This window comes from Clarias gariepinus, chromosome 19 (assembly GCF_024256425.1).
Source record: "Clarias gariepinus isolate MV-2021 ecotype Netherlands chromosome 19, CGAR_prim_01v2, whole genome shotgun sequence".
NCBI classification, from domain to species: domain Eukaryota; kingdom Metazoa; phylum Chordata; class Actinopteri; order Siluriformes; family Clariidae; genus Clarias; species Clarias gariepinus.
Genome location: NC_071118.1, coordinates 13,563,224 through 13,583,703, shown reverse-complemented (window position 1 = coordinate 13,583,703; position 20,480 = coordinate 13,563,224). Strand labels below are relative to the sequence as shown.

Sequence of the window (20,480 nt, the reverse complement as noted above, 5' to 3'; positions counted from 1 at the left end):
TAAAATGTTTTCTTAGTAAATCGGTGTGTAGTTGATGATCTGCATCTGTATGTGATGCTGATAAACATTTTTTGGTGCTTGGGAGTTTCTGAGAAGCTACGACACTGAGACACAAAAACAATGTGTAACATTTTGTATAGTATTTAGATACTTTGCATAATGCACAGACAAGTTATTTTATTTATACTTACAAAACTGATGCTTCTTGATGTTTTCTTGACCCATCAATCTGTGTTTTTCTAAAGATCCCTATTGATTGGTTGGTTATTGTACATTTTAGCAGGATTTTGGTGGTATTGGAAATCTGTTGTAGGTGTATGGGATGGAAAGTAAATATAATTTACCTGTAAAATAGAGATACATTTGTAGGTACTGTTGTATTTCCTTATACCTTGGAATAGAAAATGTCCCTGTACAGCAGTATTTGCCAGCCCAATTGCTATCATCTCCTGAAATATCAAACACATTTTGGACTGATTCTAATTCTAATGGTCTTCTCTAGGAACCAAGGTGGAGAACCTATCAGAAGACATAAGAAGCTCTTCACCAGACCTGACCTACCAGATCATCAATGCAGATCATTTCTTTCTTAAACACATCGGACAGGTCTTGATGGGAAACTTTACCCAACAGTCACAGAAACAACCCTTTATCATCACTGGTCTCACTGGGACCCCTTCCATCAATATCAGTTATGGATCCATATTTGTAGAACAGGCTATCCCTGTAGAGCTGATTGACAAGGATCCTGAGATCAAAGCCTTCTCACTGGCTCGACAGGTGCGTTCTGCATCCCCCGTTATACAACTGTTGTTTTATGCAACAAACAAGATGGGTAACATGATGCATTTGTCAAGTTGGGTTGATCCACTACAAAGTGACAAGGGGTACATATGTGTCACAGCACATGCCTTCTTAAAATCACAAGAAATCAGAAGTACCTGCTCTATTTCAGTAAAAGGAGGCTTCTGTTTGGCCCAGTTAAAGCCTGAGCCAGCATGGTTTAGTCCAAGGAGTGCCACATCGAGCAAAGAGCACAGAGCTTCTGTACGAGGAACTGTTGTAGAGCTTTATTATCAGACCAGGCTCAGCCCCACCAGCCAGTGTATTCCTCAGGACAACAGGCAGTGGCATAGTCCAACTCAGGAGGAGATCAATGGACAGAAAGCTGTATCCATGTTGAAGAAAATTGGCTATGTAAATCTTCTACGGTCACCTCCAGGGAACCCTATGTTTATGCGTCTGCGCCTGGGTGGTGCTGTGATAATTCAGACTTCTTCCAAACCTCTGAAGACCACAGATACAGCCACATTCTATGTCTTTTTGTCCAGTACCTCTCAGGCAGAGCATTTCAGTCTCAGGTGAGCAATTTATATTTCAGAATATTTTGTTGGCTGGATAGGGACTGTTTTCAACACTGCTGTGACTCTGAGGTGTTTAAAAACCTCAATAAGTTGTCGATATAGTACAGAAACTACCATCTAAGCGTCCTTTCTATGTTAAGAATGGCCCACCTGTCGGATCTTGTCTGAGGTGCTCCAGTGGTAGACACTTGTTTTTCTAGGTAGGGTGGGTACATCACACTAAACATAGTAAAGAGATGATTTGTGTAAAAAAAAATTATTAATGTAGAAAGGTTATACGCCCAGAATGACATTTCCCAGAAAGGGCAATGTAGTAAAGAATCGAGGCAATGTTCGTTGTCCTTTAGTCAAAGATATAGTCCAAATGCTAGTGCCACAAGTTATAAAAAACTGAAGCCACAAGTGATGGAAAAAGAGAGAGGTAGGTCTGGTCAGAGGCAACAGCCTCCAAATCAATCAATGACTTTGTCCTTACCTGTGATCATATCTGAAGGCAGTTGACCTGGTTATAAAGATGCCTCCTGTGTGGAGGATGCTAAACTCTAACAAGCATGTCCCAATGGACTTCACATGAGACCCAGGAACTGCTGTAGATCTTAATGTTTTAAATTTGCCTTGGAATCCTCAAAAGAAGTCTTTGCTGACCTGCTGCCATGCTAATCTAGCTAATCTACACATGGTGACAAAGCTATGTACTTTGTCTATGTGTACTATGTGTTTTGGTTTTTGACTTATTTTGGTCCTGTCATTAATTTATTCTTCTACTGTGGACAATCTGGTCTAGCTCATTAATTAATTAGTCTACCCCACTATTTTGTTGTTTCCATGGAAAGTCTTGTTAATTGTTATTGTCCATGTCTCTGCCTTGCTTTCGGGTTATGTTTATCTACAGTCAAAGCCTCTGGGTTTTCACCCTCACCTGTTTCTCTCATTTGCATTATGGATAATCCCTGTTCAGCTTTACCTGCCTGTATTCTCATCTCTGCTGTGGCTCTCATTATAATTCATGGATTGCTCTTAATAAGACATCCTCTAATTATCTGCATCTGGGTCCTGCCTTATTCACTGCAGGTTATATACCAATGAATTATTTTTAATATGTAAAATAAATGGGATATTTTAATTATTTTAGGAAAAGGTTTGATCAATTATGAATAAGATTATTAAGTTACAAGTTTCAAGTTTATATAAATCTCCAAAATTGAAAAGGCATTTTTTTTTTCTTGTTGTTTTGGCTATGCACTGAATACATTTGGGTTTGAGATAAAATGGCACCCTCTATTTCAAATTACCAATTTTTCAAGTAATCAAAATAATATAACATGTAACTGATACATAGGTGTTGCCCAGGTTGATGTGTTAGATTATAAATTTAAACAATTAATAACTTTAAATCTTTACTCTTGGTTTTCCTCTCTTTGCATTTGCCATCACTAGTACAGTACTATGCAAAATTGCTTTCGAGACAATTCTCAAGGCTTTTAAATGTTTGCCAATAATTGTATACACAGGTACTGTTCTGGGATACTCTTGTCCTATACATGTATCTAATAGATCATGTATTTATTAGTGATGTATCATAAATTAATACTAAGAAATGAATCACATAAACATCAACAAAGACATTTTGTGGATGTCACAATGTTGTGCTGATGTTAGTTTGGCCATGTTACAGACATTGGGACGATGCTGGGATTAGAATGTTTTTGAAAGTTTGAATTGCGTTTATGAAATGATGTCAGAACAATATTGACTACATGATGATGGGATAGTGTTAAATGAAATCCCCAAAACCAATGTTGCAAAAAGAACAAAACAATATTAATACAAAACCAATGGCTTGAGGAGGACAGTACAGTAATTTACTGGAGAAGCTAAGATGCATGATTAAAGTTCTCATTATTTTCTCAAAGTCATTCCAACTTTCAAGAACAGCACTGTCCTGATGCTGGCTCTCCAGGGCATATTTTCCTTAGCCTCGAAACTAAAATATTACTGCAATCTACTTTTACCAGAAGCTTTCAAAGGAAGCTATGACTCAATCATTTGTGTTTGTTCTAAAATACTTTGTTTTGGGCCTTCTCAGTAATGACAAAAAATGGACTTATGTCCTGACTGTATGTCCTGAATGTGGCTTCTGGCAGCCACTAAACTTAACTGAGAGCATCTTGTGTTTCAATCTTAAACACAAATCTCAACATATTAATTCCAAGCACAATTAATTTTTATAGCAAAGAATTTTAAAAGTCATCGTTCCATAAACAGAAAAATAATAGAGGAAATTATTTCCCTGCACTTTATTTCATAACGTTTCATTAATCTCTATCTGTATGTGTGCGTGTGTGCGTGTGTGCGTGTGCATGTGTGCATGTGTGTGTTGTTGAGGGTGTTCTCCCCATAAATAATGCATCAAGTTAATGGAGCAAGGAAACAAATAGCCAATAATTGCTCAACTCCTTTGGGCAGAGATGAACTCATTAGAGAAGGTGTTATGTTGTGCAGAAGCACACAGCACAATCTGTTCTTCAGAGCTCCAGCACATAGGCATACAGATAAGTGCAAAACATTTTATATCCATGGATAAAAAAAATAAAATAAAAAAAAAGTTGTTGGTTTATAAGACTCTTTCTAGTTTATATATTTACAGGATCTAGTAATTAATTTGTATATTCTACCAACTGACCCATAATGTTCCTTATTCCTCAAATGTAGTGTATCAGCCATAGCATTCATGGTGACTGAAGTACTTCTTAGGTTTTTCTGTAACAGCAGCAGTATCATAATACATGATAATATATCTTATTTTAAAACAATGAATTGTTTTAAATTCAGTGAAAATATTGATATGGTGAAGTTTTCTGTGAGTAATCAGCATCAGGGTGGCAAAAGTAACTTTATTTCATCATGGCACCCTACTGTACCACTCAGTATGCACAACAACAAACACAGTGGTTTAGTACTTACTTGGGACCATGTAATCACTTGCATTACTTTCACCTACAGTATGTTCATAAAGAAACTGGTCCTGGCATTAAGTGCATGCAGAAAAAGATTAGAGTAAAGCAGACTTGCATTTTTATTAGCTAGACTACTTGACCAAAAAATACAGACACTTCATACATCAAATTCATTTGCGTCAATTTTAAAACCATGATATTTAACATGAAATCACCCTTTTGCAGGGGTGTTGTAGTAATCTCTATGCCTAAAAAAAGGCTATCCAGTAGACTTTTCTGTATAGATTTGAGAATGTTCTTATTTAGTCCCATGATCCTTATTGCAGTCAGAGACTAAGGTCAAGTCAGGAAACATGGTGTGCAGTCGGCATTATATGTTATCCCAAAGAGGTCAGGGCTCATAAAGTACACTGTACTTACAGTATGGACCTCATTTTGTTCACTGAGGCAATATCATAAATAAATAAATATCTATTAAATGACATGGTTTCTAAGTTTCTGCAAAGGGAAACATTAATGCTACAAACACATCCTAGATAATTGTGTGTTACTGTACTGTGGAAACAATTTATTTCCACATATGAATGTGATGGTAAGATGTCAATATACTTTTGTCCATCAAGATAGGGCAAAACTTTTACATTTATGAAAACTCTTGTTTATACATTACAATTTATGCAGCGGGCAGCAGGGCAAAGATCTTGTTTTTCTTGTTTTTTGATAATATAACAAAAAATAGAAGCATAAATGCTTTTAAAGACACTATTTGATGCTTGCAATAATCTTAAGCTATGAAGTATCCTTATTTACCATTTTTTAAACTCATGCCGTAATACCCCACTGCCCTCTTCAGTAGACATCACTGTTCAGAGCGGGGTTAAGCATGAGTGCAACCCAGTTTCTTACCAGATTGATTTGATCCCAAGAAAACTCTATGGTCCACTTCACTTCTTTCTCCAAGATTGAGTCCAGACCTCTGGGATTATGATGGATAATCTAAGAGCTGGTTAAAAATTGGAGTTCCAAACACTTTTTTTTCCTCTCAGATGGACCCAGGGCAGGAGGCTCCAAGTAGATGCCAGTTGTAAACTGGAGCCTTTTAAAAGCCCAAAAAATGCAGCAAAGAATGGTAGTGGGTAATCATCTTAGACTTGAGCTTACCTACTTGAATAATGTCATCATGGTGAAAATAATACTCTAGAAAAAGCTAGCAGCTTTCTTTAACCACATCTTACTTCAACCTGTTAAAAATACATAGTTTATTATAATATACATTTATTCAACAACTGCTCTTAGACTTTACTTTAAGATTTCAAATTATCATCTGTGGTCATCACACAGTACATTCTGTATGCGGAGGAAAGGAATTAAACATTGAAGTAGAAACATTTAAACATGATGAATATACACTGCATGATGAATATACTATCAGCCATAACAATAACACCAAGGTCTTGTGAGGTCATGTCTAAAGCTGCCCCGTGGCACAAGGGGAATCTACACATTCTTAATGTTTAGAGTTTTTATTTTACAGCTGATCAGCGTGTAATGGACAGACTACAGCACAGAGAGTATTGTGAAACTGACAAGGCATCTATTTGAAGCTGATTTGATTTGAAACATACTGACTTAATGTCATCAACCAAAAAATGTCATGATGGAGGATGGGGGACGAAGCCTTTAAATGGATTAAACAACTGCTTTCCCCTCCCAAGGACCAGCTTGACACAACAAAAGCCATAGAAACCTATGGAGTGCTTTACCAACCTCTTTGCCTCCAAGGTAAGGATTCCGCTACAGGTCAACAACCAGGAAGATGAAGATACCCCTGACATCATCCCATACAAAGTCTGTGACGCATTGAAAGTCTCCAAAGCCCCTGGACCAGATGGTATCACCAATGATATAGTGCTGAAGGCAGGCGGGAACACCCTCTGGAAAGCCATTGCCTCGCTCTTCAATGACTGTGTCCAACAATGTGCCAGACCAGTGGAGCAGGTCGATCACCATTATCATACCAAAAGGTAAACCCTAAAACCAACCATCTACAAGGCCTTTGAAAAATATAGCCTGAACGACAGGCTGAGGAAGAAAATGGTTTGAACTGGACTCAACAAGGAACCCAAGCTCATTTGCAATGTGGAAAGTGCAAGCAGACTCTGGCAGGACTAACTATCACAGAATAACTAAAAGGGAGAGCCAGAAGGAAACAGACATGAGGGCTTCCTGAGATGTAAAGCAACCAATCACCTCATCGTCAACAAACCTGAGTGATCAATGAGAGTGGGGAAGACAGCATATAAACATACCAGTTCACCATAATACTCTACGTCCATGAGTCTTTTACCCAAGGCAAATCTATTTATTTTATAATTAAAAAATAGGTTTTTAGCCTGGACTTAAACACTGAGACTGTGTCTGAGTTCCGAACACTATTTGGAAGGCTATTCCATAACTTTGGGGCTTTGTAAGAAAAAGCTCTGCCTCCTGCTGTAGTTTTCATAATACGTGGTACTGATAAGCAGCCTGCATCCTTTGATTGAAGTAGGCATGGCGGATCGTAAGACACTAGCAGTTCACTCAGATAACAGCGCGAGACAATTTAATGCTTAATATGTCAAAAGTAGTATTTTAAAATCAATGTGAAATTTCACAGGGAGCCAATAAAGTGAAGATAAGATAAGGGTGATGTGATCGTATCTTCTGGTTCCAGTGAGGACTCTCACTGCTGCATTATGGACTAACTGAAGCTTAATATACTGTATATAAATACTATACTGTACAGTAGTGGGAAAAAGTGTTTACCCCCTCACTGATTTCTTTTTTTCGCTTGTTTGTCATGCTTTAATGTTTCAGATCATCAAAAAAGTAAACACATCATTCAGTTTTTAAATGTAGGTACCACAGCGAACCACAGTGAGAGCCATTATCTACAAATGGCAAAGACATGAAAGAGAGTAGAACCTTCTCAGGAGTGACTGGCCGACCAAAATTACCCCAAGAGCGCAGTGAGAACTCATCCAAGGGGTCACAAAAGACCCCACAACAACATCCAAACAACTGGCCTCACTCAGTTAAAGTTATGGTGTTCATGACTCCACCATAAGAAAGGGCAAAAATGGTTTGCATGGCGGAGTTACAAGGCAAACACCATTGCTGAGCAAAAAGAACATAAAGACTGATATAAGTTTTGCCAGTAAACATCATGATGATCCCCAAGACTTTTGGAAAAATACTCTGACGAGACAAATGTTTAACTTTTTGGAAGGTGTGTGTCCCATTATATGTGGAGTAAAAGTAACACAGCATTTCAGAAAAAGAACATCATACCAACAGTAAAATATGGTGGTGGTAGTGTGATGGTCTGGGGATGTTTTGCAGTTTAAGGACCTTGAAAACTTGCTGTGATAAATGGAACCATGAATTCTGCTGTGTACCAAAATATCCTGAAGGAGAATGTCCTGCCCTCTGTTTGTGACCTTAAACTAAATCGAACTTGGGTTCTGCAGCAGGACAATGATCCAAAGCACACCAGCAAGTCCACTTCTGAATGGCTGAAGAAAAACAAAATGAAAACTTTGGAGTGGCCGAGTCAAAGTCCTAACATGGATCCAATTTAGATGCTGTGGCATGACCTTAAGAAGGATGTTCATGCTGTTCTGATATGTCGTCGTTATTGTCGCACTGTCACTTTGTTGTTGCTGGTTTTGCACATTTGCACGTGCACTTTATGTTGTTGTCTGTTGTCTGGAAAAAAACCTGTAGATAGTCTTTTAGTTAGTTAGTCTTTAGTTAGTTTTTTTGTTAATTTATGTTGTAATTTATGTTAGGAATATCTGTCTTGTCTCTGCTAGCCAGCTAACTAGGCCTCCTAGTTAGCTAGTTTAGCTTCTCTGTTAATTTATGTTGTAAGTTTATGTTGCATGTATCACCTTGGTCCTGGAGGAACGTTGTTTCGTTTCACTGTGTACTAACTGTATATGGTTGAAGTGACAATAAAGCCTACTTGAACTTGAACTTGAAAATCCTCCAATGTGGCTGAATTACAACAATTCTGCAAAAATAAGTGGGCCAAAATTCCTTCACAACACTGTAACAGACTCATTGTAATTTATTGCTTGGTTACTATTGTTGCTGCAAAGGGTGGTCCAACCAGTTATTAGGTTTAGGGGGCAAACACTTTTTTTACACAGGGCTATGTAGTTTTGGATTTTGTTTTCTCTTAATAATAAAAACCTTCTTTTAAAAACTGAATGATGTGTTAACTTGTGTTGTCTTTGACTAATATTAAAATGTGTTTTATGATCTGAAACATTAAAGTGTCACAAAAAAGCAAAAAAAAAAAACCCTAAGAAATCAGTAAATCACTTTTATACCATTAGAACTCAATTTTTAGAGTTTTGAGAAAAACAAGCTTTTTCAAATGAAGCATGGAGTGTTACAAACAGATATTTTCTGCACATTAGATAAATCAGCCTGCACTTGTATTTGTGGTTATTTAAGCATGCAATTTAGGCCTCCGAGTGGCGCAGTGGTAAAGCGCTCGCCCTATCATCCGGAGATCGCTGGTTCGAACCCCGGGTGATGCTGTTTTCCTCTCACAGCCGGAGGCACAGAGAGAGCTGATTGGCCGGGCTCTCTCAGGGGGGCGGGATGAGAGGTATTTGGGCTCCCGCATTAATCACGGCTCTACAGCCAATCAGGGGCGTCTGTAAGCTCGCGCACGCGGAAAGGGCGGCTAGCGCTTTCCTCCGAGTGTGTTACTCCGCCCCTAACGGTGCGTGAGCGAGCAGTTCGAAAAGATGCGGTCGGCTCGCGTCACGTGGTTCGGAGGAAACACGGGATAGCTTTCGCCCTCCCGACTGAGTGGTTGTGGTAGCCTTAATGTGGGAGCCCCCTGGTGACGGGGAGGAATTGGCCACGACTAGATTGGGGAGAAAATCGAAAAAAGAATTGGACAGGACTAAATTTATAAAAAAAAAAAAAAAAAAGCATGCAATTTAGTAACAATAACATGTTTGCTGAGTTTTTAATACAAAAATTGGATAGAAAATTAGTGTTTTGATTGTTGTGTGAAAATTGTGAAAAATGTGATTAATTTTGTTGTGCACAAAACATTTTTAAATTACAAAGATTGTTGGAGATCAGAAGAAACATCAGTTTACAGCATCATCATGGTACACAACATTACACACAGTTAGTACTGGTATATACTAGTACGCCTTAAACATCTGTTCATCCATATAAATCAATCAAGAAACTAAGATAAAATAACAGGAATAGTGAAAAACAAGCGAAAAGAAACAACAGCTTTCCACACATAGCATGTCTATCTCATGTCTCTGGCACACAAGTTGCTTGTTTCTTTTAATAAATCTGAGTTCAATTAAATTTTATTATATAATTCAGTTTTATTTACAGTTTTATTACAATACTACTTTTGGGTAAATAATCTTTGGACTGATAAGACAAAAGTTTGACTTTTTTGGAAGGTGCACATTCTGTTATATCTGGTGTACAGTATACTGTACCTATGACAGCGTTTCATGAAAAGAATATTGTAGCGTTTTAACGTTATAATGACAATGAATAGCTGCCAGCATTCTCCACCATAATATATAGGTAGAGTTTTAACATAATAATGACCATGAATAGTTTCCGGCATTCTTCATCATTAATACGTAGGGTTTACAAAATAAAGACAACGAATGACGCTTGCATTGTTTACCAATAAATATAGACATTTTAATGTGAACATAATGCCAACGCATCCTTTATCATTAATAAGTAATTTTTAGCTCTGGGTCAGGGTTGTATCGAATCTTTAACGATTCGGTTTAATTTGATTAATTGAATCAAAAGTTATAACGTACACTATATTGACTACCCGTCCAGCGTTTAGCACAATTTAGTGTATCTTACCAGTTCTGGTTATCACATGGCCAACGGCTATAACACAAAATCTAGTATTTAGTAATTTATGAGCAAGGTAACACGATCTGGGCAAATGTTTAGACTTTAAAATACATGACCAAGACAATAGTACTTTATAAAGAAACAAGGATTTATTTGACTAATCTACGATACATGAAACTACACTACTTGAACGCACGCGCACACACACACACATACACACAAACAATTTGGCAAGTGAAAATGAATGAAGTTATTCTAGTACTGGTTACTAGATCAACGAAAGTCACAAGAGCAGAGTCTTGGGTTCAATCTTACGGTTTAGTTATGAAACGAGCACCAACTTCAGCAAGGTATGCAGCATTGTTTGTTTACTTGCGTTACGTTTCGTTCTCATCCGTGGGTTCGCCTCCAACGAAGGGAATCACGGCGTTGCTGATTGGTTGGTGCGCTGTTGTAGAGATGACGTCAGTCGGGAAAGCCCTTCGGTGAGGCGTTGGTTGCCTGGTTACCGATGGCTGCGCTCTGGAACTTCTCCTGAGGTCTCCTTCGTTGCAGGACTCTGGAGTTCTGGCACGAAGTCTCGTTGAGAGTTCTTAAAGAGCGTATGACGCCTGCAGCGGCGGTGCAGCGCCCGCAAGGGCGAAGCCCGAGCTGCTTGGAAGATGTTGTAGGTTGCAGTTGTGATGTTAACTTCTCTTCTTCTCCTCCTGTGGACTTCCTGAGGGTTTTTGTCCCTTGGGGGTCAGTCCGTCCCACAGGTGATTCATCCAATCGGATGTGATTGCAGGGCTTAGCCACACCTCACGTGGTTCCTCCTTCCATGCATAAATTAGCCAGGTGTTTCGGCTGTCACGTGTGACCCATCCGGTTGGAGTTTTTAATACTTTATAAAAAGTAATTTTGCATAAGCTCTGTTCATGCTACCAATTACCCATGTTTACCAACATTCTTGAAATAAAGCCAGCTTGAGATTGACACCAAACATTACATATCTTACCCACTCATTCCTTTCTTTATCTAATAAAAAGGTTTGTAAATGCTGATTACACCTTTAAAGTTATGCAGATTAATCAAACATATACACAGGAATAAAAGGAACTGAGTAAATATATGTAAATACGTTTTGCCCTACTGGCACACTTTAAAGATGTTTAAAATAGTGTCCATGCCGTATGCCTTTGTTCATGAAAAGGCATGTCTTCCAGAGGTCAAGAGACTGTCCAGGTGTGATGAGGCCTCTTCCTCCCCAGCTTGAGGTGGAGCTGTAAAACTGTCTTCTTTGTTTACCGGATCGCCGATTTACACCCTCGGTTTCGGGGTCTACTTCAAAGCATCTGGCCTTGTGGAGTTTCTTAGTTTTACAGACGTCCCCCTTAAGATAGCAAACCAGATAAGGTTATCAGGATGGTGCCATGCATGCTGGAAGAGGGTGTTCAGGAATGTGATCCATTGACTGTTCTCTCTATGGGAGCCCTGTTATTCGCTACAATATTCTTCTAAGAGTCAAACATTGTGGTAGTGGTGTGATGGTCTGGGACTGCTTTGCAGCTTCAAGACCTGGTTGACTTTTCATAATTGGTAGAACCATGAATTCTGCACTCTATGAAAAAATCTTGAAGTATGGCTGGCCATCAGTTTGTGACCTCAAGTTCAAGCGCACTTGGGTTATGCAGTAGGATAATGGTTCGGAACACACCAGAAAGTCCACCTCTGAATGGCTACCAAAAAAATACCCTCCAATGTGGCTAAATTAAAGCAATTCTTAAAGAAAAGTGATGTGAAAGACTCATTGCCAGTTATCGCAAAAGCTTAATTGCAGTTATTGCCGCCAAAGGTTGCTCAACCAATTTAAATTAGGGATTCTTTTTTTATTATCACATTTTCTCAGGTTATATTTGTGTAATATTTAAATTATGTTGATCTCAACTATTTAAGTGTGACAAATATACAAAAAGTGGCAAATACTTTTCCAAGGCACTGCATATAGCACTTTAGTGGACATTAGTTTAAAAAGTGTGAGGAACTATATATAAATTATAATGATCAGATAGTCCCTGATGAGCAAGCCGAGGTCGACGGTAGCAAAAAAAACTCCTAGAGATGCCAATATGAAGAAGCCTTAAAAGGAACTGGACTCAACAGGGAATTAATCTTCATTTGTGTGATATCGGATGGCAGGGATTAATCTGGAGACATAGTATGTGTTAGGAGGCTGGAAGTTCAGTATAATAGGAAAGATGTTAATATGGAGTCCACTTTTGTTATTGAAGATTTAGGTACAAAACTGTTTAATACTTTGGCCTACTAAGCTACAGTATAAGGCTATAAGCACACCAATGTACTCAATGTACTATATATTATAATTTGTGTAGTAACATCTCATTTACTGTACAGGGCCTTGTATATTAAATGTGCAACATTTACTGATGTAAAAATGTAACAGCAAACCTATATAAATATTTATTTACTTATTGATTTATTTATTGCATTTTTAGAACCAAGTGGGTTGAGTATTTACAATTTCTCTGTGAAATGACTAGCTTTTTTGTCATATTAATTTGTAGAGAAATAAAGAAGAGAGGGCAATAAGAGACCAACAGTTTATAGCCACATATTTTTGTCAGGAAAGCCAATTCTTAACTAAGCAACTTTTAGAAGATAATTATAAGCTGAGAAAGTTTAGCTTCTATTTTTTTTATATTTACAGTTTACACAACCTAGTACATGGCATTGTTGGTATTAAATAGGCCTTAATGCAAATTAAAGTAAACAAAATTCAATATTTAGTTGCATATCCCTTTATTTAGCAAACGATCCCAATGACATCACTAAACTGTAGCATTCTCTCTTTATGATGGTATTGCAGGCTTGTAGCACACCTGTGGTACGCTGATTATCTGTTTGTCATGTTTATTTAGTCAAAATTTGCACCTGTATCTATCTTCACATCTTTAACCAGATAGAACACTAGACATCGAATGTGGCTGTACAGAGCATCTTCAAAAACAACATCCAAACCAGGGGAATAAGCAAATGCCTTGCATTCTACAGGCAAGTCCTCTCTACCCTGCAGAGGATCCCACTTCTGCTCACAGCCTTCCCTGGGTGTCACTCCATTTTTCAGCTCTGCCTCAGTATTGCTGCATCATCTGTTGCTTCTTTGGATGTTTCTCTGCCTCCCTGCTAAGCAAATGATATCAGTTCATCTCCTTGCTCCACCACGATCAGTCCACCTTCTGCATCAGTGAAAGACACCTCTCTATCTCCTTAAAGTACAGCTTTAGATTCTCTACTTAAGCTTAAATATGAAAGTAAATGCACAAGAACAAGCATGTTAGCTGTAGCAGTCATTGATTCGTACTCTGGATTTCTGCCATCACAATCCCTATTTCCAATTTAGGCGAAGCCTCTCTCTCTTATCATCCAGGACTTGTTCTTTGGGCTGAAAATAGGCCACACATACAGACACACTCCCTTGCTTTTTCTCCCTCTCTTTGTCTTCACTCCTCTCTGCTTCTCTTAATCTATTCCTGTTTCTCTGCCTCTCACTGTCTCACAGACAGATCAACTCATCAGTGTGGCTGAAAAAACTACTCTATAGCAGAAAGTGTGCATGTACAGACTGCAAAGTGAACACATGCTAAGTTTCTGCGCTGGTGCTTAGACCTAAACATTCAGATGATGTTATAATTATAAGCTCTTTTACCTCCAATCTGTTGCTGAGAAATAGAGTATAAGTCCTTTTCCCCTGTTGGAGTTCAGATTTAGACTTCTAAACCATGTTGATAAAAGACAGAACCTGAATATTCAGAAATCTGACACAGTTTCTCTTATGTGATTACTCTAGTGTAACATAAATTTGATTGTACAGAAAGTTGGGATGTAAAGTCCTAAATCATTAGCTCAAAACTAGCACAGTGTAGAATTTTAGTAACAATCAAACTAACTTTAAAAATTATGTAACTAGTAGTAGGTAAAGTGATTACTGATCAAAACTTCTAACATGAGAAGCTCCTCCGAAACATATGACGTCTATAATCATGATTAAGGCATGTTAAAATACAGGAAATTGGAAGTCATAATGTCCATCTTTTCAGTCCACCAGTGCAATCTATTTATTTATTGCAAGATAGTTTTTATTTACCCATAGACTAATCAACAATGAGTTAGCACTGTTGCCTTGCATCTCCAGGATCCAGGTTTGCGGACAGGCTCGATTCCCATCTTCGTGTGCTTCCCTGCGACCCTGAATACAGGATAAAGTGGTATAGACAATGATGATGATGTAATTAAAAATGAACAATGAATTGTGCTTTGCAATCAGTGTTGGGTGTAACACATTACAAAGTTACTTGGAATACTTTTTTGATGTAACGAGTAATGTAACGCGTTAGGTCCGCCATTTAAGTACTTAGTTATTTAGTTATTAAAAAAAAAAATGTAATCCATTTTTCAGATAATTTATGTAATTTGCGGGCCAGACATCAGTCATTCCCAAACCGTTAGTGTGTGTGAAAGTTGTCCTACAAGCCTCCCCCAATAATAACCCCCCCCCCACCTCTGTTATTCCTGCTGCTTATGTAAGATAGAGATTTTAGAAGTTAACAGATTATGGGCCGAACTTCGCTGAGTGATGATGGTAGAATAATTATAAAGGTCTTGACTAAAACAACATGCATGAGGGATCACAAAGGAGTTTTCATTTCCTGCAATGGTAATGTACTCTGACTGGTTACTTTTATCAGAAGGTAACGCTATAATGTAACTGATTACTTTTAATGACAGTAATTTTGTAATGTAATTAGTTACTTCAAAAAGTAATGCCCCAACACTGTTTACAATACAGGTGATAGATCAATCCCTTATGCTTGTACTATATTATATCCAGATGTCCTGGTTGTGTTCAGTGCTTAGTGAATATAGTAATGTTCTTCAAATTTTAGGTTTTTTAATCTTTTTTAATAACCCATTGCAATGAAAAGATAACTCTGCAAGATGCAAATAAATATGTAAAAAAAAGTGTGGTATAATATAAAATTATTGGTAACCTAAAAAAAATATTTTGTAGCATAAAACATTTTGCTAGCATCTCAAATATGAACTATGAGCACTGAGCTTGATATTGTTTACCATCTTGCCATTTGAAATCCACTTTTCAGTTTGCAATGAAAGAGCGACGTACAGCAGATGTAATATCGGATGATTGGTTTAGAATGAACTTACTCCAGAGTGATGGACACATCAGGGTAAGGAATGATGCACCCATCATGCATAGTGCTCACTGTACAAGCCCTCTGCAGGCAGTGTTATGGTCTGAGGTTGCTTCAGTTGGTCAGGTCTAGACTCAGTGGGGGTTTCCCTAACGGCATGGCCATATTCCAGGATTTAAATTGTGCAAGAGGTTCTGGGAGCATGAGCAATCTTTTTCACCCATGAATTGGCACCACATTTCAGGCTGAACGCTTTACACTTATAATTAAGCAGTAAGATTAGATTATTTGTGATAAGAAACTCCCTTATTTGTTCTGCTCCTTTAAACACAACAGTTTACAAAAGAAAAAAGAAAAGGCACACAATAAAATGACAAACCTGTTTTAGTATTGACTATTTATTTGCATATCACCAACAACAATTTCTAGACCTCTGATCTTTTTCCTCTGGTTTAGCCTAAATTTACAGCCCAAATGAGGAGCTGGTATTCTGAATACAGAACATGAATGGACTGCCTATTAAGATATGTAAAACCTTTTAAAGAAAAACCACTGTTCTGTTGCATATTACCAACCCAATGTTGCATTATATAGCATTATTAAATAAAATTGCAAGCTTCTGCACCATTCCAAAAACCTGCAGTAGTTACAGGAAGTATCTTTGCTGCAGCCTATCTTTCAGGAAAGTATGGCCTATGATCACTGATTCCTTTTGAATCAAAACCATCTCTCCTGTCATCCTCACTTTCAAAGTAAGATAGTTCATATCATACCATTCTATAAACCTTTTGTATCTTAGAATTAGACAGTAGTATAAGTGAAAAATGTAAAATAATTGCCAGAGTATGTTCTTAGTACATACTGAGTCATAAGAACATGGAAGTACATGCACAACACTAGGGTACCCAATACTGATGCTTTAGATAACTCAACTCGTTTATTTACATTGAGCTGCTGTGTTCATTTCATGATACTGCTTGGTAATGAGAGTGTGGTGACATGGTGTGGCAGAGATATGACAAGGACAGAGGTGTTTGTTTAAGGGGAAAAAAATTAAGGTAAAAAGGGGAAGGTGTGCTTGCATGAAGGGTGAAGGGTGTTCTTCTGGTACAGATAAGTCTTTGGTGGCCCATATATGGATCTATAGATCCATATATGGGCCATCTATAGATCTCTGGGGTCCAGTTGATACAATAGCAGCCGACAGATGTGTGCAACAGCAGCACTGGGATGCCTCCAGGGTGGAGTCGCTTGCACAGCCTAAAGCTGGAGAAAAATGTCATCAGCTTATCATCATGTTAATGATATTTTGAACTAAGTTGAAAACTTTTCGCAATAAAAATGTTTACTGTAGCATTTACAATGCTTGAATCTTCTCCACTGCAATTTATTGTGTTTGTACAGTACAGTATATTTTAAATGAAATGTAATTCAAACATTTACAATTCGATGCAAAGATATTGACTTTACTAAATTGCTTTTAGAAAATCTATTTGAATATCTTCATTAGTTTTTAAAGTAAAACAGAAAATGGGCAGACAAAGTCTTATTTTGCCTGGAGAACCACTGTGTGTGATAGTAGAGTAGACTGTCCTTCACCAGGTAGTACAGTAGACGGGCAGCATTGTGTCATTTACTTGATCCTTTTTTCATCTGGGGCACCTGACTCTAACCATGCTATAGAATGTTGCCCTATTACTTCTCCAAGCTAAAGCTTCACTGATATCCTAGCAAAACAAAGAAGAAAGCAGGTTAGTAATACTATCAAACCCACATTTTGACCCATCATTGTTCTCTTCCTGGGCCAGCACATATGGGTTTAAGTCAGCCTTCGGTGGAGTATTCGCTACCTTACAGTGGCTGCATAAGGGGCTCAAAGTTGCAGGTGGCACTTTGGAGAATATTAATCAGACCAGTACCAAGCCAGTCAGCAGTGGCGATTTATCATCCTAGTTCCCAACCCAGAGCTAGATCCCGGGGACTTCCTGGACTTTCCTCTAACCACAGGAGGCTGAGAGGTTCCTGCACACATTGACAGAATATGGCAATGCGGAAAGCTGCACCAGAGTGGCCATAATCCAAAAGTCCATTTTATCTGGCACAGAGGCTCCCATCACTGTCACAGTGGGCACAGTTGGGGATGGGAATAGAGGGTGCATCCAGCCAGCCAGAACTTTAAAGCTTGGCCAAGAGGTCAATGTTTTTGTTTGGTGAGCATGAGTTTGGTGGGCAGCCACTTTTTGAGCTGTCACCTGTTATGGCAGTAACCAACACCAGGTGGTATGCATCTGTTCATCTATAGAATTTTGCTGGTGGTGATAAATAAGCTGCAATGGGTGAGGATATCATTTTTGACACTGTTTTTTTTTAGCAGCATCCTCCATGAAGAGTGTAGCCCATTTAGGACTCTTTCAGCTGGTGGTGGGCCAAAAGCTCCTGTGTAGCAGCTTGGATTCCCAACATTTGGGTGACAGCCTGCTACTTCAGCAGGACCTACTGTATGTTCATGCCCAGATTCTCTCCATTTTAGCACCCCAGCAGAGTACAGAGCACAAACAGACATGGTTGTTCCATGAAAAAAATTAAGCTTTTTTTATTCAGGGCTCTTTCTTAAAAAGGGGAGGCATGGTGAAAAATAGGGTGGAGGAAGAAGAAGTTCTGGTTCTGCAACAGAAGAATGGTAAAGTTAGACTGGCCCTCTTGGTGGTTGCTGGAGTCCAGTTAATGCAGTGAGGGGTGGTAAGCTGTGTGTAATGGTAGCTTTTAAATTTCATCAAAAGCTTTTTTCTCATTTTTTATTTGCAAAGTCTTTACTTTTTGTTCTTTGCAAACCTGACTCATGCAGCATATTTGATGGTCTCATTCCATTAATCGTATATTCGTTTTCCTATAGTGGACACACAACCAAAATTTTTTAAAATGTTTAGAGGTTTTTCTATTTCTTACACAGTTTCTCTAGGTTCTTCTAAAATTTGTGACAAAGATTTGTGTTTAGAGTGACATCTAACTCTAACACTTATTAGCTAATTAGGTTACCATTTTGCTGTAAATTACTGTCATGTTTATCAACCCTCATTTAATACTTGGCATATTGTTGTGTTCATTTTCTGTGGCTCAACATAATCTGTGTCAGTCAATGTTGCTTAAGAACTAGCAAAGGTCTTAGATGAATGGAGATGCATGCCTATTTTTTATTGCTGAACTCTTACTTCAGTGTTTTATATCAAGATAGCAAAAGGTCATTTTAAAATATCTATATAAATAAAAGAAAAGTTTTGCCTGTACATTGGTCAGCTGTTTCTGTAATATGTTTACGTTTTATACATTGGACGACCCGAAACCAGTCTCAGTCTGTTTTGCCTATATGTCTATTTGTCCATCTGTCTGTATGTCCATCTGTCTGTATGCCTGTCCAGCCGAATTTGTCACAGCGTCACGCAAAACTGGCTGTAATGCATTTACAAAGCGATGCATCTACTAACACTAGTGTAATACAGTCTATATTTAACTATAATTTTTTTTATTTCATAATTTTTAAAAGACATGTCCAAAGTGACTTACAGTAAAACATTTCCTTATGCAAGTTTACTAGGTCAGGGGCTAAGATGTTACAGTACCACTGGTCTAAAAATCTCATGGGAGGTTAATACAGTATGAAAGCGAAACACAAGACATGATTTTTCAGATGTGGCTTGTTCACAATAATATTTTTATATATTTTTTGTGTAGTAGTAGTACACAAATTCCTTCTTTATAGAATATTCAATCATAGTTCTACTGTTGTTCTATTATAGACAATGTTTAAACGCCATACTATCCTGAACTCAGTATGAATTGTTCAATAAGAGGAAAATTAGACTTTACTCCTCTACAATTCTATGATTTCATTTATTAGGGCCTAAATAACAATTGTGCAGTCCTCACAAACTTGTCAAATCAGGTGATAATGAAAATCACAAAATATTTCACAATAAATTTTCCCCCTCAAAACACAAGCCAGCATTCAGAAACCAGGTGGGTAAAAATAAGTACAACGTGCCAACTTCCACAGCCAACAGGAGAGCAATTAGCAGCCAGATGGTACTAATGAAATGCACAAGATTAGTTTATCATCAAAAAGTTTGACTACCTCTATAAGAATAGAGCTGTTGGGATTTGTTGTGCTGCAGAATTCAGGTGTGTGTCCACATCATGCCAAAAAAAAAAAAAAAAAAATTTGACTTGACCTCACAGATGCAGTTGTTACAGCTCCGCATTCTGGAAAGGGTTATAAGGCCATCAGCAAACAATATAAAATTTATCATTCTATGGTTTGAAGGATTGTTTACAATTGTCTCAGGAGTAAGAGTCCCAGCAATTTCTGTCCAAGGTTAGACCAATTAATGTTCAAAGACATAAAGGAAAATCAAAGAGCTAATATATATCAGGTGAAATACAGGCCACTGTAATCACATGAAATGTTAATGTTTATGACAGAACAGTCAGACAAAGACTAAACAGGTATGGCTTTTATGGAATTGTGGCTAGGAAACCTGTGTAAGAGACTGATAAGGAAAAAAAACAAAAACGAAAATGGTAAAGAATAGTTTTAGTACATCCACAAATACATATTTGTTTCCCATCGATGAGTGTTTAGATCCACACTGTGGAAAAAACCTGCATGATTTTGTCAATGTTTTAATGAAGTGGTGTTGATTGAGAGAAACAGAGCAGAAGAGAGATGTACTGAGGATGGACAACAACAGCAGAGCTTGTCAGAGTGCTGACGGCCACTCTTGTTTTTCCTTCCCACTTTAGCCATTTCGCTGTCTGCCCTCCTGCTGCACTTCATAAGTTGTAGAGGAGTTCTCAGGCTGGCTCACGTCTCACTTTCCATTTCTGTGCACTGGACAGCAGACAGGCGATGTGTCTGCTTGGCTGGTGGATAAAGCTAAAAAAAGTGCATGTTGAGACTGCAGAGGAGGCTGAGGCACAGTCGGATTAATGTTCCTCTGAGCTGCACAGGCCACAAACGATTACGCTTTGAGTGAAAT

The 20,480-nt window shown here is 38.1% G+C and overlaps 1 protein-coding gene across 1 annotated transcript in view; it reads left to right on the top strand.

The window, feature by feature from the left end:
- si:dkey-1d7.3 (transmembrane protein 132D) overlaps nt 1-20,480 on the top strand; it is a 57,807-nt gene that overhangs the window by 8,799 nt on the left and 28,528 nt on the right. The window contains exon 6 of the mRNA XM_053478809.1: nt 503-1,361. Coding sequence (XP_053334784.1) covers nt 503-1,361 — 859 coding nt within the window. The remainder of the gene's footprint in view (nt 1-502; nt 1,362-20,480) is intronic.